The sequence below is a fragment of the Neopsephotus bourkii genome, unplaced genomic scaffold, assembly GCF_033783945.1.
Source record: "Neopsephotus bourkii isolate Nb327-2 ecotype Australia unplaced genomic scaffold, CSIRO-AGI_Nbou_v1 NB_196, whole genome shotgun sequence".
NCBI classification, from domain to species: Eukaryota; Metazoa; Chordata; class Aves; order Psittaciformes; family Psittacidae; genus Neopsephotus; species Neopsephotus bourkii.
The window spans coordinates 13,032,246-13,055,086 of record NW_026900709.1 but is presented as its reverse complement, the minus strand read 5'-3'; the positions used below and the strand labels follow the sequence as shown (position 1 = coordinate 13,055,086).

Here is a 22,841-nt window from a genome sequence, read left to right as displayed (position 1 = left end):
AAATCTATCTGCCTTGGAGCATTTTTTACATCAAACATTCCATGAAAATATTTTCCTCAAGCTCTTTAAGTATTTCCAAATATTAAGTGAGAAGAGAGATAACTTTTTCAAGTATTGGTGATGGTCTAATGCAGCTAGTGTCAAGTTCATGTTTTCTTTTTTTGAACAAAAAAGTAGTGTAAACATTAAGGTGAGGGTGGGACTTGCAAGCATCACCATCAGCACAGGCTGACACACTGCAGATGCTGATTCATAATTATCCTGATAGAGGTATCACAGACACTGAGTAAATAGAATGCCTGTTGGTAAGCATTTTAACCTAGAGACATGAACCAAAAAGAGTCAAATTGCTAACACAACGAGGAGTTTGTAGATAAGTATACAGGATTCCTTCCCTCCCCATACCATTCCCTCCTCAGCCCCATCTCCTTTTAGCTTTTGAAATGGTGTTCTAGTAGCCATAGAAAAGCCTTCGTTGCCCTTTTCAGAGCTGGGGAAGAGCAAGCAGTGATGATTGGAAGAGGGATAGAAATCTTTTCCCTTCAAGACAGGATGATATTCCAAAGATGGAAGACTTTTCATTCCTGTAGCATAGTGTGTACAGGACCTGTGTGGATAACTTTAGGATGTATTGTTGGCTCTGTATCTATCAAATAATAAAACTCAGCTTGATTTAGCATTAAGGTTAGCTTAATGCCCTCTAGAAACTTACTAGGAAGACGTTTATCCTGAGAATTCATTGTTGTTCTGGGCCTAAATACTGTCTTTGCATCCTTCATTGTCTTTTGTAGTTTTGTCTGGATAACCCTTGTCCCTGTTCTCCAGCTGGAGAAGCAGTCAATTTGCCTGTGGGTTTAAAGTATCTCTGCTGCTTTTAGTGGGGAGAGTTGGAGATATGAAGTCCTCATCCCTGTCACATCTATCTCCAAGTTTCTGACAGCCTTGTAACTGTCTTCCAGGAGAACAATAATAAAAAAAACATTCTAGTGGACTTCTACTTAGAGCTTAACCCATATGAGTAAAGCTGGATTGAGAAGATGCTCATCCTAAAGCACACACTATTTCCCTAGGATGGTGTCTGTCTTTCCTTAGGGTATGGTTTTCAATATGGCTGCAAGATAAGGTCAGTCTCCCAACAGCTCCAACTCTGTCTGAAGAGGCATCTCTGTGCAGTACAAATTCCTCTGAAAGCCTGGGCTGTGCAACAGTTCCTGTTTAGAAGTCTGTATGCTAGGCTCCAGTATCTGCTGTCAATGGGCATCACTGGGACAGCACTATTGAGCTGAGTCAGCTGGGCAGCCAAAGTAGCAAAGCAGAATCTCAGAGTCAAGTCAGATGATATTCAAGAACAAAAACTCATTCAAAGCAGTTCTTGACACAACCATCTTGACCATACTCAGCCAGATCTTTTGCAGCACATGCTATCATTTTATTTGCCATTTTCGCACCTTTCCTGAAGCCAGGATGCTCAGTACAGGCATATCTGAATTCTTCTGCCTTTGAGAAAATAAACTTTCAGAACTCTGTGACTACTAGCTGATAGCCGTGCCTGTGATATGAGTATTCTGACCATTTGTAGAAGTCATCATGTCTTGAAAGGAAAAGATGACTGTCCCTCTTCCAATCACCACTGCTTGCTCTTCCTCAACTCCCTCATCAAAGGATTGGTGAGCTGCATAGGACCAGGAATTACGAGTGGAAATCATGTATGCAAAAAAAAATAAGGGGTTGTAAAGGCATGACCTAAAACTGCTGGAGAGTATAATTGCACTGGAGCCCTGCGCTGGTGCCTTATCAGCACCAACATGCAGCTTTCTATATAGAAAACTTTTAAAATGACTCCAGCTATTCTGCTGTCCAGCATGATTCAGAAAGCTGAGCACATGACCTCTTTACCATAGAGCACCCTACGGGGAAAGCATTCCCTGATCAGACTTGACCGGGGAGAAGAGATGAAGATGAACCTATGGGTAAGCAATTATAAATACCCAGAAAAGGATCAAAAAACATTGCCAGTGCTGCTCCAATCCAGGGCTAAAATGGCAACTGCAGAGAAGCTGCTTCATAGCCATGTCTCCTTGTGTGTGTATGGAGGGCAGATTTTATTCCTTCCTTCAGTCCTCACAGGCAAATCCCAGTTACTTGGAATTTGTTCAAGAGAAGGGTGAATTTTGCCCTAAAGGAATTAGGAAGCATTATAGATTCAACATATGGGACCATATGTCATTGTATTGTTTCCAAATGTTTCTTTTTGAGCTTTTTCCCTCCATTGCGGACAGCTTATTTCACCACGCACTGTTTAGAGAAGGGAGTTTTATATTCCCATTTCTTTCATTAAGCCACTATTAAATCTATATCAATTTTGTAATGCTGTTTGTCAACATTGTTTCATTCTTTGTTTTAAACATGCACTTCATAAGTGTGGTTTGAGGCAAAAAGTTTGAGTATGTTGTTCAGACACTGTCAAAGTCAGTGTCAGAAATGGAGAATGCAAGCAGAGATGGCCTTAAACCATCCCTAATCCAAAGTACTCCACTTAGTTCTAAGGTTGTTCACAATCAAACCAGGCATTTTGCTTGAGCCTTAGTAGAGGGAAACCAGCACTGATGTTTGAATGTGAGTGTAATTAAAAGTGGAGATGGGTGGATTCTGCCCTCTCCTTGCTATGCAGATCGGTATCTTCATGTAATGTAAATTGAGCTGTTCTGTATCTCCCTCTTTTGCTGTGATTTTCTGCTCCAGCCCTGGAGAAGAGCTCTGGTGTCCAGTGACATCTGTTGCAAATCATGTTTTGGAAAAAATGTAAATACAGAAAACTTGAGGTCAGGCCCAGACAAAGCGCTGGGCTAGCTCCCAAGGCCTTTCTGCATCTGGGATTGTTTGATGTCAGGAAGGCCCCCCACAATCAGAGCCATCAGTAATGGTGGCAAAAAGAGACTCTTCAGGTAAGGCTTTCCATGGATTTGTTAACAGGCACTGTAAGTATTAAAGGTCTTTTGCTGAGCTCCCTACCTCTAAAAATCTGTGGCTGGGTGGGTGCTGATTTCTGAAAGGGAGGTTGTGCTTGCCTGGGGAGTATAGAGGCTTCACTCTGTCCAAATGAGTGGCGGTGGGTCTTCTGTGACCTTGAGAGAAGTAATGGGGTAGATGGCTCCAGTCTCAGCCACTCACACTCATCATGTTTTTCATAATCAGTTTTAATTGTGTCTAATTCTGCTAGTATCAGACTGTCAGCACAGGCCTACATAGTTCTGGACCTTTATCAGAATTGCCAGATTTTACTCAACCAAAGTTTTGCTAAGCATTGATACCTTCACGTTGGACTAGTAGGAGGCAACATTGCAGAAGCAAGTGCCGAAGGCCCCATTTGTGAGAGAGTTGAAGTGCCTGGAAGAGCCTACTGAAATGTGCACAGCTGTCATTGGAAGGCCTTAGATTCACAGGTACATTAGAAAATCACCCTTGACACGGGAGAGCTTTCTCCTTTGTCTCTGTAAGCTTAGTAGGTCTGCTTTTTGTTTTTCTGCTCAAGGGCCTAGGATCTTTTGGCACCGTTCTGGGCATTATTGTTTCCCTAAGACCAGTAACTGTGAAAATTGAGCTGTGTTTGGAAAAGCAACTAAGAAGCAGAGACATCTTAACTAGAAACCAGTTTTAAAATATGGAGTTGGCATACATTTTACATTTTTATTGAGTGTGTATTTACCAATTAGTCAGCAGCCTAAGCCAGTGGATTTAATGAAATTCATGTGATTTATGCATAGCTTTTATTAATTGTGCCAATAGGGATAAACGCTGGCTACAAATAGATGCAGCTATCTCCTTTCTTTTTTAAATAATACCATTTCATGTCATTAAACTACTTTATTTTTAAATACATGTTGGAAAGTGGTAGTTTCTTACCTTCCATATTACTGGCCTTACACAGGTAAGGCTTAAAACTTTGACCCATATTTTCAGTGGCCTGGGCTCTGCCCAAGGCATATACAGAAGTTCAGAGAAAAAGCATTTTCTCCTTTTTTCCCTTTCTCCCATCATGGCATGTACATTAAATAGCAAGTAGGCCAGAGAAACAGAGAGCATGTGAATGACTTGAGATCCCGGTAATTTGAGCAGTCAGAGGAAAAGGGGGCCAGCACCTGGCTTTCAGTCTCTGTTTCAATGAATATTTAACTACTTTATGCAAAGTGGGGCACTTTCAACAAATGAGGCTGAGAGAAACCTACCTAAGAATATTTTCTAGCCCAGCAGCTAGGTTACTCTCCTGAGAAGCGTGATGTTTGGGTTCAAGTCCCTGTACCAAATCACTTAAAGGAGGTGTTTGAAGCTGCATCTTTCACAACCGAAGAACATGGCCTAATCAAAGAGTTTTTGGATATCAGGGGTGGCAGCACTACCTCCTCTGTTTTGGGAAAGGAGTCCCCTTGTGACAAAATCAAAATGTTTTGTTTTTGAGATGCCAGAATGAATTGTTTCAACATCTCTGAAGTTTTTTCATGTTATTTCAGCTGAAACTGTTAGCTAATATGACCTGAATTCACAAAGTTTCTGTTGCCCTAAAATTCCAGTATTAGTGAAGAAATAATTGAATAAAAATGAAGCCTGACTAACTTCTAACTACAGCTGTCTGATCATGGCACTTCCTGGAGAGGGCCCATTAGTGATTTAGTTTTTATTGGGATAATAATAGTTTTATAGTTTTTATTGGGATGCTTCACTTCCACATAGGTGGAAATCCCTCCTCTTTAGAAATAAGGAGGGTTGTGATCTTGAGTACCCAGACCTGAAAGCAGATTTAAATTATCCTGGCATAGTATGCTAATGGCCAAGAAGTGGGAGCACCTTTCAGAAATCTTTAAGCATTTTCACCCATTAAGCACCATTTGGAGCTTACACAACTAAATACAAGGCTATTTTTACAGTTAAAACCTCTTACACGCATTGGCAAGTCCAGTGAGATCGTTTTATTGACTTTGTGTGCTACTTTAACCGTTTCTCATGTTCAAATGCCAGGAATCTACAACAGACTTTTTGATACCATATTAAAAAAGAAAAAAAAAAAAAAGAACGTAGGCACTTCTTGTGATGGCAGTGGCTTTTTTTTGTCCAATTGAGTATGGACAATAAGCATGTTTTTCTGGTGGATGCTAAGTTAAATTGCCATAGTTCTGGTTTTACTTGGAGATAGAAATATGGCTGGATGCCATCTTAGTTACACTTGGCAGCAGCAGAGCACTTCTTACCCACAGGTTTGCCTGAAGTTCTTTATAAGGATTAGGAAAGTGTAATTGTAGGCAAGATTACTGGTTTTGTCCCAGTTCTACATGAAGTACAAACTTTGCCTCTTCGTCAGTGCTGTGATACATAACAGGACATGAAACATTTACTTCTGACTATTTTCATCATCCACAAATAAAACTAGAAAAGGTAATCAGGTGCACTCTCTCAGCTGCTTGCTCTCCTTGAACTTCCTCCTGCCATGGTGGTTCATGACAAGGATGAACTCATGGGCTAAACCTTTCTGTGGGCTCAGGTTCACAGCTAGTGTTTGGGGACTCAAGTCTTTCCTGAATAGTGGCACAAGATACTGCAGTTCCTTGTGTAAGAGGAGCAATGCACCATGTAGGTCTTCATAATATGATTGACTATCTCTTCCTCCTTGTGCGTTGAGCTCCAATAAAATAAGTAATGATGGTGTTTAGAGTGTCATCATTAGACATCTGAATTTAACACTTCAGCAGAAATGACTGGGAAGTTCATCCCTCACAAAGCCAATGTTGCAAATTCTCTTTATGTTCAAACTGTTTCCCTAGTCCTGTCTGTCTACAGCCATGGGGGAAAGAGAAAAGAATGAGTGTAATGAGGACATTAGACCTTTGCTGGCACCCTCAGGTGGTACAGGCACCTTATCATCACAGGCCACACAGCAGCTGTGTAGCCTGCCTGCTTACATTCTACCCCACAAGGTTTTCCTTTGAAACATAGCAAGTAGAGCCCTCTTTCTCTAAAAAATAAATGGACCAAAGGTGTAAAGCTAAGACTTCATATGCCAGAACAGCTACCTAGGGTGTTTTGTATCTCTGCATAAACTTTCCAGATCAAATCTTAATAGCAGATACACACACAGAATGCATAAAGTTATGGTAAGTGTAGTTAACCTCTACTATGTATTTTAGAACCAAAACTAAGGATTTATGTTTCTCTGTAAGTACTATTGCCCTTTCTGTACCATGGATGGTTCAGAACCCAATGATGTCCACATAATGATGAAGGACAATATATTTTGAAGAAATACATGTTACTGGTTGACAGTAATTAAAAGGGATAAATTATTAAATAATAACAAATATTTTAAGGAATATTGGTCCATCCCTCACCCAATCCATCAGTATGCAGCAGCATAATACATTGGCTTCACTTAGATTGCTGGCATTAGTGAGTGTTTGCAGTAAAACCTGAAAATCTTGTTTTGCTGTATGTGGTGTTGTAGAGCTTTCTTCTACAAAATTGCATCTTCAGAGAAGTAGTATTTTTGACACCTCATATTTTTGTGGCTGCTTTTTGAAGTAACAAATAATGCAAAATCACCATTCAAAAATGAAATGTGTGATGAGGGGGAGATAATTTCCTGCCACTCTACCTTCTGAAAGCAAAGAATGAACTGTAACTTATGGTTCATAATTCATGTTTCTTTGCTTTTTGCTATATTCTAATTTAAATGTGGTTTTTGAAAATGATAACTTTATGGGCCTCTTTGAAGTGATTTATGTGTTTTGTGCATTATTTGAAAACATAAATTTTGCTGATTATCTTCAGTTTCTCTGTCCACCCACCAGTCTCGTATTCATTTAATTTAGACAATGCTGAGCAGCTACATGTGGAATTGATACTTTCCATGAAAGCAAAAGTTATTCCTGTGCTTATTTTATTGATGAACCTAACATTGGTGATGAATTTTTTGTCAAAGATTAGTTTAAGTACTCCTAAATGTTATTGTATGTTTGTAGAAAGTGTATGGCTCTAAATTATCTCTGAATTAAAACTGCTTCATGAGTTAATTCAAGTATTGTGTAGATATTACATTATCTACAGAAGAAGAGAAGAGCATATTTCTCTCTGCCCGTAGCCTTTTACTGCATAGGACCTTTTAATAATCAAAGCAATGAAGACAGTCCTTTCTAAAGGGAGGAGTTTTAAATTTTATTATACACTTCCATTTTAATCATACTTCTCTAAACCAGATTAATATCCATGTGGTTTTCTGACACTTTTCGTATTTTGCCCTTGTGTGCCTAACACTAAATGCTTAGTGTTGAGACTGGCTTCAGAGGAACTAATTCTTGTAGTGAAGGGGTGTTAGCAGTTTCAGGATATGAGCATTTCTGCTGGGGACAGGATATTGTCATTATTATTATTATGGCATTACTTCAGTAGGAGACTTTATAGCGGTAAAACTGATTTTTAGGTTTTGTCTCCGTGGGAAAGTTAGTATAGAATAAGCCATAATATAAAATTATGATACAGTGACTCAGTGCATGCCAATGCTTTGGAAAGCTGCTGAAGCTAGATGTGAATCAGACCCTGGAGGCAGTGTAGCTGGATGAGTGCAACGCCGTGCCTAAGCTAATTAGTCTTACTGAGAAGCAGGATATGTTATGGAAGAGAGTTATGTTAACATGGCCATATTTCTTGGCTATCCAAAACAGACAAATCAGAAGTGGCATTCTGTAGGAACAGGTACACTTGCACTACATTAGTGTATTCATGTTGTAATGCTGTGTGGTCCTTTGTAGGTCATTCACATAAGGAATTAGTGCACAGTAACTAAAGTGTTAATTCACACTTTGCATACTCTGCAATGCCCACAGACCCAAGTACAGAATCGGAACACAAACAGAATTTGATGTTCCTATATCAGAAACTATTCTATAGGGATATATTATTCAATTACCAGCCAAGAATCTAGTACAGATCTGTAAGAAAGGATTTGAAAAAAAAAATCAAACATCTATAGTATTTAAGAGGTAGAAAGTATGTCCAAATGAACTCCCCCCAAAAAAAAATTCTGAAATCACTTAGTCTGTATTTTCTGGAGTGACAAGAAATTCCGTGTACCTACAAAAAGATGCGATGAAGAAGCCTGATTTTCTAGAAGTGGACAGCTGTAATGGTTTAAACATCAGTCCTCCTGGTGTTTCAATTTGAATCCTGAAATCACCACTCAGTTTGATAAAGAAGGATTTGTTAAGCTGTGAGGAATAAAATGTCATCAAAGTCACTAGAATTAGTCAGGTATGTATGAGAAAAATAAAAAAAACCAACTAATTCTGTAACATTTACCAATTTAAAATATTGACACTCAAGTACAAAGACTGTGGTCAGGGAGGCATATAATACAGTGAGCTTATATGCTAATGCAGGCTGTGCCCTGTCCAGAAAGGTGATTTCAGAACAAAACAACATATTATCCCATAAACAAGTCACTATAATATTGAAAAGTCAACTCGTTTTGTTTGCATATGTACACATACGTGTGTGGCTTCCTCTGTTTCCATGAGTTGAATTCTTTACCGGATTTGTCGTTAAATGCTTTTAGGAAGGATTGGATGAAAAGTACACATATTCTATGTGCTTTGCGCTCCCCAAACTCTTACTGCAGATGGTGTGGATGGGTATCATGAAATACATAGCCTAAAATTGCTGTATTAGGATTAAGATCCAAACGTTGAAATTCTTTGCAGACCTCCCTCAAGTTTTCATGAATATATTTTCTGCATTTTCTGGATACACTTTGCTACTATTGGAAACTCCCATCTATGTTTTCAAGATGAAAGTTAGTGAACTACACCTCCGGAAATAACGACCTCTTATCTTTATACATGTTTAGCATTCTACCTTGAGATTCACAGTGTAAGGTGTCAATAACATGCTTGTGATTTGGATTTAGAAGAAGGAAAAAGTATCTAAGTACTCTGCACAGGGTGCCGACATCTTTAAAGCCTGATTATTTTTTTTTCTGGTCCTACTTATTTTCTAACTCTATCACTGACTGAACAGTTTGTTCATGCTTCTTCAGTACCCTCTTTCAGAATATTTCCTCAGAGTTTACTGGCCCGAGTTTGATTTGTAGATCACTTATGAACCATCACTAATTGTAGATCTAATGTTAGGAATCCCAGTAGCAATTAACAACCCCTTAAAGGTTACTGTAGCACATAGGTCAGCAGCACTAGTTTTCTTTATTTAGCCAAAATACCTTCTTTACTCCCAACATTTACAAAAGTCAGACCAAATCACTGTAGCCACACTGGGAAGCGAATATCTAACTAATGGCATTTTTGCAGCCTTCAGTCAAGTTTGTTTTAATACTTCCTTTAAAAGTTACTGCAGCCAACTACCTTGAATTCAGAAAAAAAAATCTTTCTTAATGAAGAAATCTACTGAGAGTTTTATCTTGGGCTTCTACCATTTATTCTTTGAAATATATGCTGAATCTGCTACACTCAAATTTGAGATACTCGTATCAATATGGACCCATGGTTTCAAGCCTTTAGATATGCAAATTGTGTTTCTGTAACGAACAAAACCTTAGAGACTGTGCTGTTGTGGTTCCACAGAGCCTTTATTGCGCCTCATCATTATGCTAAATTAATACAAATTTCCTGTGTGTCCAGAATTCAAAGTCAATCAAGTGGCTTAATCTCTGAGGGTATGGGATAAAAATGCTATTATTACAGTTTGGAAGAAGGTAAGGGATTACCTTTAAAAGCATCCAGGCTATATGCTAGGACAGCAACTCTTAAACACAGTCCTGCTACAAACCACATCTTAACTCTGTGTGAACTTACAGATTGTCTCCTGCCCTAGTTTTGATTGCACAGACTAACTCCCTGCATCTGTATGGTGCATTTTTGGCAACGTCAATAGTTGGCTTTGTAGAGAAGCAGTATTAGAAAGTTATTTGTGATTTGTTACTCTTCTCTAATGTACAGAATGTTTTGACTGTTTTTGAAAGTTAATCACAGTGTTTACTCTTTATGTTTGTTTCATCTTTTTCCCCATATGCTTTGCTTTTCTTAGCTAGAATCCACAAGATGAACCAGTGCCAAGTGTCCAGTGAGTTTTCTGGGGCATATTAGCACATGATATGCAGCTCTTGGGATGCACAATCTGAAGTTTAAATCTTGTGCATTAGCAGGTCCAGATGTACTTTGGAGTACATCTCTAAAATTGATGATACTGTCATTATATTTATTATTCATACTTTAAAGTTGCCAAAGCTATTTGATCAATTAGATTTACTAAATCATCATCTTAATTCTTCTTTGAATAAGCTGTCATCTTATTGTGCAGAAGTATAATGAGTGGCTCCATTGTTGATGTTATGTTCATGAGGATTTTTTTGATATCTTTTGTTTCTGGGCAATTTTGAAGATTTCTCATACCTCCCAAATGAGTTGTGTTTTTACTTTGGAAGGCAGGGAAGGACAAATAGTCACATGAAGTTCTTTCTAATCCTGTTTTCTTTAACTTCACTAAATAAATTGCATCAACAGGCTGAGTCCCAGCCATGAGATAATGCTGATGGGACAAGCTTTCATCATGGCAAGTCTCAGGGTACACAATGGTTGTGTAGGTATTCCAGTATTTCTACTTCAAGACTAATACCTCAGACATACTTGCAGAGATAGATAGGAAGATGGGTCATAACCAGAAAATTGAAGAATGTCTGGCTTTCTTTTTTACTGCTCTTTGGATGGAATTTCTACTTCTGCATTCCAGAAGCTCAGGCTGATGCAGTGCAGTGCTAAAAAAAGGCAAGTGTACTACAACTGTCCTGCCATAAGTAGTTGTAGTTGACCTTGAAATGATCTTTTAATTGAAGATTCTGATATGCACTTTGTGAGGAGTTACCTCAACCTCAGGTTCAAGTACCTCTTGGGGATTTGGTCTGCTTGAATTTATTTTAAGTGTATTTATTTCCTGGTCATTTGAATGTTAGCAACAAAAAAAAAAAAAACAACCCAAAACCAAACCAACCAAACAAACCAAAAATACCAAAACATCACCACCATAATAATGAGCATTTCCAGTCGAATCCAAGTCTGTTTAGCCTAATTTCCTTTCTCTGACAGTAACCAAGAGCAAAAGCCTAGGGTATAGTACAAGTAGGGCAAAAAGTAGGGCAAGCAGGGATATTTGCCCAAAACACCATTGAGAAGAAAAATAATGATCAGTTAAGTTTTCTGCTTTGTCCAGAAGTAGTTTCTGCCATTCAGGATGGTTTGGCATGTTGGGTTTTTTTTCCTGAAGTTAAAGTTGTAGCTGTGTAAATCTCTTGGGCTTTTACTGTTTAGTTGACAAGTTGTCAGATCTCTGGAACCCAGTATTAGATGTTACTACATGCAGGGAGTATGAAGGGTTGTGTATATTTGGTGTGTATAGGAAGACATGTCTTCAGGATTGTACTTGTAGAAGCATGCTATTTGCTGACAGGTTTGAATCTTACCTGTGTTAGTCACTGACACTTTAGTTCTTTGGTATGCTTTGTTTAATCTCTGCCTTTTCCCTCTACAGTTAAATCACTCACAATAGAAACTGAAAGAACTGACAAATACTGAAGGATCAAAATTTCGTTGGAAGGGGAAAAAAAAAATCCAACAAAACCCAAAGTTCTAACTATTTATGGATCATGTTTCCCAACAAAGTGTATCTAAAAGCCATTGTTTCAGAGTTCAGAGACAACTAAATGATTGATTTCACATAAAATATTTGTTGTTCTAATTACAGTATCATCTGGGTGTTTGGCAACAAACAGATGCAAAAACTTACCATCTTGAAAAACTTATGATTTGCTTAGTGTGCTTTATAATCTAAAGCATATGGTTTTGCATAGAACTGCAGTATCCAAAATGAAGCCGTAAGTAATGAAGCAGTGGGTGGAAGAAAATGCATTGCTTCTGTTACAAGTTCTTTCAGTGTGTGTATTCAAATGGTTCTGTTTAGGGTTATAAACAAAAGGCTATGCTCACAGTTTTAACAGTGTGTTACAGATTCTGGGATGCACATGACATCAAAGAGGCTACACTAATTTCCCTAGCAGTCAATGGCTCTTGGCACTATGAGCACACTCCATCTGAATAAACAGAATTCTAGTTCACCACAGTTGTGTGGGGGATCTGAGGTGATCATGAAACTTCGTTTGGTTTTATTTTGAATCTTTTTGTTATAGGACTTTTTACCCCTCCAGATTCTGTGTTTTCAGTGAATCTGGTAACTACATTTGGAGTTATAGACTTAGACTAAAAAAAGAACTTGACAATAAAAATAATCAATTTTAACTTATTATTCTTACCTCCTGAATACAAGTAAGAGTTGAGTAGGCTGGAACTGCAGGATTTGCTAAGGATTAATAACTCTAGAGCATTAATATACATATTTTTTAAGTTGTTAGCATCCTTTCCCGTAGCAACACTATGTGAAGCTCTAGTAAGATATTTTGTGACAGCTGGCAAGGGCTGAGGCCTCAAAGGGCATCTGATTTATTGTTCTTTCCATGCTTTCCTGTCACTAGCAGCATGAAGAGCACCAGCCCTTACAAATATTCCTAGACACCCTTCTGTAGAAGAAGGGACTGAGGGAATTGGGTGGCAAAAGTGGTTTCTGTCATACTGCATCTCATTAGAGATGGATGACCTTACTGAACATTTGCAGAGCTCTGAAGCAACTGCTAGGTGAGCATAAAATATCCTGGAGAGAATTACAATTGTTAATAGTATTAAATATGCCAATATGCCTCCAGGCTCCTGATGTTACTAGGTTAATCAAATCCTCTGATGCCAGAACTTAGGTTCTACTGCTTCACCATTAATAGTAGTTTATTCCCTTCTCTTCCTTAGTTTCTCAGTATCCCACTTGCTTGTTTCATTTTTTGTCTTTTTCCTATTGATTTCTCATTCCTGTAGTTTTGTCTTTCCCCTCTCATTAATCTCAGAAAGGAAAAGAAAATATGAAATATACTTCATTACTTAAGTCACCAAGTAGCCTTGCTTTTTATTCTCTCCTACCCTATGTTGTGGTCTCTTGGTGTAGTTTTTCCTGTACTGAGATTAAAATCTTTCAGAGACAGTATGTTTGTTTTCTATCAGCCTTCAGCATTTTTGTAGAACTACCATAATGTAGTTAGATTTATAGTATATAACACAGACCTGATAACTTCATTATTCCTAAATGCAGTACTTGTTCTGTGAAGCCTATTATACCTGTTATCCTGTCCTTGTTTCTGATGCATTTACAGTTGGTAGAGTTTTAACAGGCAGTATACAAATAGCCTGTGATGTGGGCCTGGTATCTCTTAATGTGTGCTCATACTGAAGTCACAATGACCACAGTTTAGTACAGGGATGTGCAAAATAGTTCTGTGTTGACTGGTTTGATTATAGCAGGCAGGCAGGTACAGCAGGAGCTCAGTGGGGGCTAACTGCCTGAGTATTCATTCTGCTTCTAAGCAAGTTTTAATTCTTACTCCCATTTCACACTTAGCAGTATGATGCAAATTTGTGTAAATGGTGGAGAATCGTGGAAATGAGAGAGGAAAATATGTTTGTATGAACGCTTGTGGCCAAACAGCACTATGTGCCCTTTGTAAATATCTCTTCTTTAAAATAAAGCTGAAATAATTAAAAACATAAAGCCTCATTCATTTACAGCATTTTTTACTGCTTAAGTGACGTTCAGTCACTCCCATTTTACACTGATATGAGTGGGACCAGAATCACTAGCCTCTTGAGTACTCTGCTTGAAAAGACTTGTATGGCATAGAAGAAAATGTAGCTGTTCCTTGATATCAACATGCTGCACATAATTATCCACTTAGCATCCAGTCCAGGAGGAGGATGTATATTATCATTGTCTGTGCGGTCATTTCTGCATTTGCCTAAGACTTCAAGAGAAAAAGTGAAGTTAAATTGCTGCCTTGAAAAATTATTCAAAACTCGAAAAGCTTGAAAACATCAAAATACATATAAATTATCAAAGGAGAACAAAGACAAGTTTTTCCACAAAAGTCTTCTCCCCAGGCTATAACAATGCGTTACATAGGCATGATCAATATATCCAGACTTGAGAACCAAAGTCTTTTGGAATAAATTAGACTGGCAGGAAAAGAAACAAACAAAGAACAAATTAACATGATTTTAAACATTGCTTAAATTTTCATGAATGTAGACCTTGAGATGTTATGATGAGATCCCATGAGTCTGTGCTAATATTTGCTTATAATTAAGGGTTGCACTTTCATGTTTCATCTGATATTATAGATTGGAAATCAGCCACATGCTTACTATTTTTCTTGGTCATACTGATTTATATACTTTATTTGCTTACTCTGTTAATATATATGATCCCCTAAATGCCCCCATCACCTTTTCTTTAGCAGGCTGCCCCTTTTCATACTCTAAATCTTCCCATTTGAGTAATTAGAGAGGGACTACCCTTCCTGTGATACTAAGTTGTATTCACCTGTAACAGAAAAAGACTGACTCCTTCCAAACCTGCTTTGGATAAATGGCTTCAGAAGGAAAATCTCAGCCCCACCCTTCACTATGTATTGTAGTGGATGGATTCTCTTTGGCAAGGGAATTGGTGACACAGCCTATTTGTGGCATTGACGCATTGGCAGAGATCCCTTCTGTGCATTCCTTGCTAAAAGTAAGATGTCATCCGGAGGTTAGAGCCCCCTCTGTGCTGCACCAACCTTAAAACAGTCTGCCTTGCATCAGTGGAATTCACAAATTCGAAAGGCAGTTTTAGCTGCCTCATCACTAGTTTCTACGCAGAATGCTCCATGTAGGAAGAATCAGCAATGTTTGGCAACGTTATCAGCATCAAGGGGTTTTTAAAGCAAGGTTTTAATCATGAACGGCTTATGAAGACCCTAGTTTCATTGCAGAGAGCAAAACCTCATGATATTCAGTTCCTCTGAAGAGTGTGCCCAGTGCCTGGTCCCCAAGTTTTCACTACCAAGATAAGCAGGACAAACAGGGAATCTAAGATGAGGTCTTTACTGAACATCAAGTGAAGTCATCTGCCTCATGGGAAGTCATTAGAGAACTACATTTTTCCAGGTATTGTTTTGAAAGTATTGGTCAGGGCCCAAATCCTAGATGCAAAAGTCCTTGTGTCAGTGCTAAATAGCATTTTGAAGTCTTTCATTAAAACTTATTATTTGGCAGTTTATGCATTTCTCAAAGAGTCCTTTGCAGCTTTTGGAAAGGTTGGATTTTTAAACAGAAAGATCATCTAAATAAGATATGGCATAAGAAATGTGGTGGTCATCTCCATGCCAACAGATGTCATAAAAAGCATCTGTATGATGGATGTGATGGCTAAGTGAAGAAAAACATTTCCATTTCAGCCATAAGAAAGCAAAGAAGAATCACATGGAAATTCAGAGGTGAAAATTTATACCAGAAATCAAAAGATTAGTACAAGATATTCTCCAGATTGAAACTTGTGATAAAAATCACACTAGATAAATGAAATTATGTTAAGCTAGAAGTGGCATGTGTCATATCTTGAAGTTTTTAACTTTAGCTTGAGTCAAAACATACCTTTTCTAAAAGCTTCCAACCTGAGCTTCCATCATACTGCTAAATATTTTTTTCTCCTGACTGCTGATTTTCACTATGCTCTCAAAAACTTCTGATCTTTAGACAGTTCAGACTTTTGTTTCCAAAGGTGAAAAACCGTCCACCTTTTCTATGAGGGTTTAGACTTGCTTCACATCATCTCTTAGCCTTCTTTCGGAACAAACAAAATTGAACAGTTGTCTTAAAATTTCTCACCATATGGAAGGTTTTCCAGATTTTAAATTGGGTTTGTTCTCAAAGCATTTGGCAGTTTAGAGCACCCATTTTAAAATAGTTCTGCACTCAACAATAAAATTGTTTTCCTATTTCTATCGAGTAGTTCTCTGCTTTGCACCCAGTCTACTTCATGTTCAGCTGAATATCAGTGGTGATTCTCAAGTCTGTCCTGGAGACATTGCTTTCCAGCTACACAATTCCCAGTTCATAAAAATGTTGGAATTTGCATTTTGTTGAAAACATGTCTTTTTAATCTATCTGAGCTCTGCAAGGTCCTGGTCTGTTGGCTTGGGCTCCTATGTATCACAGAAATAAAAAGGATAACCAATAGTGGTAGTAAAGGAGTAAACAGAAATGTCATCAGTTTGTTTACTTATAAAAACTTTATACTCCAACATATTCACCCATTTGACAGTTTCTCATTCACTTCACTGTAAGCAACATCAATTTTGTGATAGCTTTAGGAAAGCATCCACATGAGCCTGCTCACCTCAGTGTATCAGTCTGTCTGTGTTCAAGTGAGGAAACTAGGAGGATGCACAGAACCTCACCTACCCTACCTTTCTGAATCAGCTGAATAGTGCAGTTGGTAGACAGCATTTTGCCTACCTTATGTTATTTCTACACTCCAGTAAGGAATTTACAATAGGGATATAGTAACCTAAGGAATTTCTGCACTTCGAGTTAAAAAGGAAAGGTTTTCTTCCATGCAAAATTGGGGCAGATCTCTTAGAAATGGTGCTAAAGGACAACCTGAAGAAAGTGTGTATGCCCACTCTCTCTTATGGTCTCTATAGTAAACTCTGAAGCCTGAACATGCTAGAGGCACTTGGCACAATTTGGGTGCAGTGTAGGCAATTCCGTGTTAATGATACTGGTGCTGCTGCTATTGCATATTAAAGTGATAAGTGACTTTTTTCTTATTGGTGGCTTAAAGTTTGTCATCAAAGCAAAAATATTTTAGAACAGCATTTAAAATGCCTGTTCAGCTGCTGAGTGTTGAGCACATGTTAATACCATTTTCCCTAGATATGGTAGTTTATTGTAAATGTTACCAGATTTTGTACTGTTCACGTAGTATGCTACTAAGCGCTAAGACAAATGGGCCCACTGAAAGGATATTTCCTCTGGAGGACACAAGCTGCAGACCACCCATAGAATAAACAGAAATAATTGTCAGGGTAAAAAGCTAGAGCAAAATACTAATGTCTCAGAATCCTAATGAATAAATAATTTTTGAAACAAAGACTATACATATAGGTGTAACATGAAGGCCACAGCAGAACTGGGAAGAAAGGGAAAAAGAGTTGTATTATCAAACTGTTTGAAAATTTCCAGGTATTTTTGTGCTGTGTTCTTGCTATTGGCCAGCTGCATAGAAGCATGTGAAATTATGCAAAACTGAGAGGACATGAGTCTTTCTTTATACCAGCCTGTTGCTACAATAGAAAACTTATTTGTGGAGAGGTACAAAAACTACGTTGATGTAAAAAGGAACTCATATGGCCTCACAACTGAAAACATTGCTTGCAAAACTTGCAGACCCTGATGTCCTGAGACAGAAAGCTCTAAGCCCAGTTTGAGTAGCTTCCAGAGCAAACAGAGAAAGAGTAGAATGTAATTATGGCAGGTCTTCCACAAAACTTCCAGAGGCTTCTGACAGAATCAAATTGTGCCTATATCCTACCTAAATATTGAAGAAATAACTTTCCAAAGATACAGATATTACTTGAGTACCTGATTTCCCCAGAGCTTTTTCTGGAACAACTTCTGCCTTGTCTGGTTATATACAATGCAGGTAAGTAGCAAAGGGTTGCAATCTTTTTAGCAAAAAAATGAAGGTTTACTGAACTTGCAAGTATAAAGTATTGGAGCTTTGGGTATTCAGTTAGCAAGCAGCATGAGAGTATTATTTCAAAGTTATTTTGTATTACTTCATAAATGTAACGTTTCTTTATAAAATTGGGTTTGAATTTTGGACCCAGCTCTGCAGTCAGTTCCCTGATGGCCATTTAACCCACCGTCCCTCCCAGGTGTTGTGAGGGAACATTACAGTTGGCACAAAACAAGTCCTCCCTTCCCACACTGATGTTGCAGTCCCACACCGAGAGGAAACTATATCTTTCAAATCTTACCACTGAGAGGGATAAAGACAGTGAAAGAAAATCTCCCAGAACAGTCATGTGGCTGAAAAGGCTGAAGTTCAATCACCTCCTCTACCTCACTCAGTAATTGCAGAAAAGTACAATAGTTGCAACCTGTAAACCTGGTTGTATTATAAACTTCCTTTGTAATATTACCTGCTTCTTTAGGCCATATCTTACGAATGGATTCGTGAGATTAGAGCCCTGCATCTGCACAAGCCATATTGACTTCAGTTTTGAAGCGTTTAAAGAAACTCATGTGCTACTTGATCTTTGTGCTGATCTTTTGTATTAGAGCAAGCTTCCCATTCAGTATGGAATGCAAATGTGATAAGATGTGTATTCTTCCTTCAGTGCCAGCAAAACCTGTTTTTATTCATACTGTCATTAAATGATTTTTTAACAGGGAGATACCAGAAAAGTCAAAGGCATGGGGGGAATTATTTTAAAAGTAAATGGCCTTTCCTTAGCCCCATCCTCCGCAGTGTCTTTTAGTAACCTAGTGATTCTTATTTATCCTGAAAATAATTGTCTCAGTAATCTGGAGGATGTGCCGCAGAAAACACCTGATCGAGTACAGCACATTATAATGCCATAGTGCCTGTTTTCCTTAATATTAAAACAACAACCAAAAAAAAAGGAATAAAAAGGCTATTAGTTTCTTTCAGAATCCACCCCTTCTAAAATATTTCCTTCATCTTTAAACTCTGCTTTCCAGATGACTTCAAGCAACTGTTACTTTACAGCACATCACAAACTATATTAAGACAGCATAATTCCAAACCAGTCTGGTTGCTCTGATTAAACAGAGAGCCGTGTCAAGAAGGTAGCCTTTTTATATAATAAAAGTGATGATAATAGACTAAGTCTCATCAGTCAAAAGGCTTTATTACTGTCTACTGTAGAAAAACGGTTTTGCTGCTGCTGAATGATATATCCTGAGCTAGTCACAATATACCTCATTTCCTGCTTCGATAACAGAAGATACTAAGATAAAGTGTGAAAGGGATAAGGAGCTATGTGATATAGATATATGGAAGAATAAAAAATGTTATAAAAGTAAAAATGAAGTTCTGCTTAAAAACTTGTGTTTGAACTAAGCTTCAAAAGAGAAAACAAAGATCCCCAGGTTTCTGTCTGCTTACTTTGGATAGGAGAGACTTATTAATAAATCCAGGACTGAATAGGACAGAAGAAAAGAGTGTTTACGGACTAAAATACACTAAGACGTTCACAGCACCTGGCACAGCTTAAAACTAACTTGTGTTATCTTCCTGAAGGTTCAGAAAACTGTCTTGAGCAGAAGCTGAGAACACCTCGTCGACGATGTCAGCAGCCCAAAATGCTGAATAGCCCTGAGGACAACATGTACTATAACCAGTTAAATGTGAGTTCAAAGTGGCAATAAAGCTGTTTTACTGGCTTTGTTTCCAGTTAATAATTCTGTTATTAATACCTGTTTCAGCCCCTCCAGCCCCACCCCCACGTTCTTCTGCTCTCGTCTTGAACATGTGCTTATGCTCTTTATCTGTTGCTTTCATGTCAGGATGTCTGCCTTCACGGTGAATAATTGATGTGGTTTATCAAAGACGAGCAAGATGCATGCTTCATCAGGCTCACTTGAGCCCTTTGATCAAAAAAATTATGCTGTGACTTCTGATATTATCAGCATCTGCTTGCATTCAACACAAAATCACTTTGAATTAAAAATTAACGACTTGCTGCTTTGCTTTGACTGTGTGTTCTTGGCCCTCTCCACAGGGAACTCTAGAATATCAAGGGAGCAAGAGGAAGCCAAGAAAACTTGGGTAAATATCTATCTTCTTAGTTCTAAGCAACTGTAAACAGAAGAAGTCCTTTGTGATATTACAGAATATGCAAAACTTTCTAGAGATGTTTCTAAAAATAAACAATTAACATATTTCTGTGCATTGACATTGGACATTTGCTGCAGAAGCAAATGTAAAACTTGCATGTACTGCGGTCTGCAGACACTAGAACTGATTCTTACAAAATAGGCTCCCAAGCTCAACCTGAGTATTACTGCTACAAAAAAAAAAAAAAAAAAAAAAAAAGCTTTCTTCATGTTTTTAAGTGCATTTAGCATTAATGGAAGGTACCAGATGTAGGGTGTTGAAACTGAAGTTCTCTGACCTAGAACACAGACAGAAGCCCTGCGAGATTTGCAGCGTCACACTGGCAATAGGCTTCAGCCCTCCTGGGGGAGCACATTTTAAGAACTGATAGAGGCACCACTCAGCCCAAAAGGATCTGCTCCTTCTCTGGTGAACTGAGTCACTTCTCATTGTCACATGAGCAGTTATCCCCTAGCAATATTAGAAATTGCTGAAAACAATTTACAAACACCAGGCTGGCTACTGTACAATTGCTGAAGTATTTCACAGATGGATCACATCGACCAGAGGGAATTGATGGATGCTTGGTCTTGCAAATACATCTACTCCAAAAATACACAAGAACTTTCTATATTACTTCCTCTGTTTTTAATTAATCATCTGAATATAACTGTACGAATAGGAGGTCTTTGAGTCAAGGTTAAAGCCCAAAATTTTGCATGACTGCAAGATTTGGTTTATCTCCCTCCCCTAGTTTTAAAAAAAGTCTGTATTCTTGCTCAGGGAATAAAAACACTGACTTGGGATAGCAGTGTTCATCATACATCACAGGAAAATGAAAACCTCTTGATGTCAATAGGACTTTTCAAAAAAACTGGTGATGGGGTCCTTGGCTCTTATTCACAGCAAACCATCAGCTGAAACACATTACCAAAATCATACCCTACTTGTGGAACACATACAGGCAAAAAAGCCACATTGCTCAAATTAAATGCCCATTTGGTGCAAATAGTTGGTCTATCATTCTGTACACCCAAACTAAAAGACATTATTGCATTTCACTGACTCAGAACCATTCAGAGTAAAACCATTAAAAAGTAATAGCAAAGTAGAAGTATGTATGAAAGCTGTATCTTTCTCATCAAGTAATCTTTTTTTCACTTTCTTCTATTAGCACTCTTCATTTTTCACATCAACAGAGAAGTTTCTATTCTGAAGATATTGACAGAATGATTTTTTTAATAAATGTTTTTTCTTTCAAGCCAAATCAAAGTGCTGGATGGTGAGGATGAGTATTACAAATCATTGTCAGCTGCTGAGTCTGCCCCTGAAGATGACAGCTTCCTTAGTTCCCCATCTCCTCCTTCTTCAAGACGTGTGTCTTTCGCTCAAAGCTGAACCTTACTTACTCTATTGACTAATACTGGTAAGAGCATTTTCATGCTTGTAATCTCTTCCAATTAACTTTGTACATGTGTGTTTATATAAGATACAATAAAGTACAATTTCAGCTAGTAACTTTCTCTCACTAATTTAGACCTGGGTTTGCACCTGTAATTTGTCTCGTTTAGCTGAATTTCTGTAAGCAATTCCAGTAAGGGGTAGCAGCACTACCTTACCTGTATGTGTTGATGCTGCTAACAGATATGATTCTTTAGCAGCAAGGTTAGTTTACACAGTTCCCACCCCTTCTTCCCTGCTCCCGCGGCTGCTGTTCCCACCCTGTGCCATCCCTTCTGTTGTGCTGGCACAACTGCTGGTAGAGCTGTGTGAAAAATAAGATCAAGGAACTTACTGAACTGGATTAAAAGAACTCTGTACTAAAAATTTTAATTTGGGGTCATAGTGAAAATGTTTTGAATTTCATTAGACTGATATTAAACAACCTTTATAACTTTCTGTGCTGTGTATGGTTTTTAACACTGCAAAAATGTACAGAATAAAATCATCTAAAATAACAACTATGTCTCAATTTACCTTGTAAATATTTTTCATATAAGGTATTAGTTTACCATGAGTTTATCTTGAAGAACTGCTTCAAACAGAAGAATCAAAACAGTTTGAAAGCTAATGTTTCACACACTGCTTCATATAGTTCTCATATAGTGATTGAGACCATCATTATGACTAGTTATTCTTGTAATCCATGTAAGTATTCAATTTCTTTATTAACCTCTATTTCTGGTCTCCAGTCATTCCTACATTTCCACCGCCCTCTTGATATAGTAGGGAAAAAAAATGTCACCTGGAAATTTTTCTATTTGTTTTTCACTTTCTTTCCAAATCTTTAATGAAACAATATGTAACTCTCTATAGAATGCTGAGATTCTCTGCTGGTAACTGTTTCCATGACAGAAGCTGACTATTTCATCTTACTCTTTACTTTCTATTTCCGAGTCACAGTTTTGTTCTGTGGCAATTCTTTGCTTCTTTTCCATACAAGCTGTTGTCAAAAACGTTTTAAAATCAAACATTCAAGAGTACAGCCTTACAAATTTGCTTTTTTTTCCCTCAGAAACCATGCTGATTAAATCTGATCTTGTATTATATATTATATACTATATAATATATATGATCCTTGCTTTTATCTTTGTCCAATGGGTTTTACTCTGATCTGGGCTAACAAGCCTTTTTCCTTGTGGAGGTGCAATTCACACTTGTTCATAAGCTACAGAATTTCTTACTACCAGCATTCGCTGGCACTGTCTTTTTGACCACAGGACAAAGGAAGATGGCATAGGAAGAGACCAAAGTGCAGTCATGGTGTCCCTAAGGCAGAATATAGTTTGAAATGAGAAAAGGTAATGAAGTATATAGTTCAGCAAAAGCTTTGTCTCCACTAATAAACACAGAAATTAAGTCAGGCAGGACAGACAAGGATGCGAGAAGGGTTCAGCTATTCCAGGAAGAGCAATCCTTCACTCATTCTTCACCCAAAATATGACAAAATGTTGAAACTAAAAGTTATAATCCTG

General features: G+C 37.9%; 1 protein-coding gene across 4 annotated transcripts in view; it reads left to right on the top strand.

Moving 5' to 3' along the window:
* The window catches only part of MYO3B (myosin IIIB), a 205,685-nt gene extending 183,920 nt beyond the window's left edge, over window positions 1-21,765 (top strand). For all 4 annotated transcript variants that reach the window (XM_061342730.1, XM_061342724.1, XM_061342747.1 and 1 more), the window contains 3 exons: window positions 19,291-19,397; window positions 19,772-19,818; window positions 21,129-21,765. In XM_061342730.1, the coding sequence (XP_061198714.1) occupies window positions 19,291-19,397; window positions 19,772-19,818; window positions 21,129-21,264 (290 nt within the window). In that variant the 3' untranslated portion in view covers window positions 21,265-21,765. The remainder of the gene's footprint in view (window positions 1-19,290; window positions 19,398-19,771; window positions 19,819-21,128) is intronic.
* The last annotated feature ends 1,076 nt before the right edge of the window (window positions 21,766-22,841 follow it).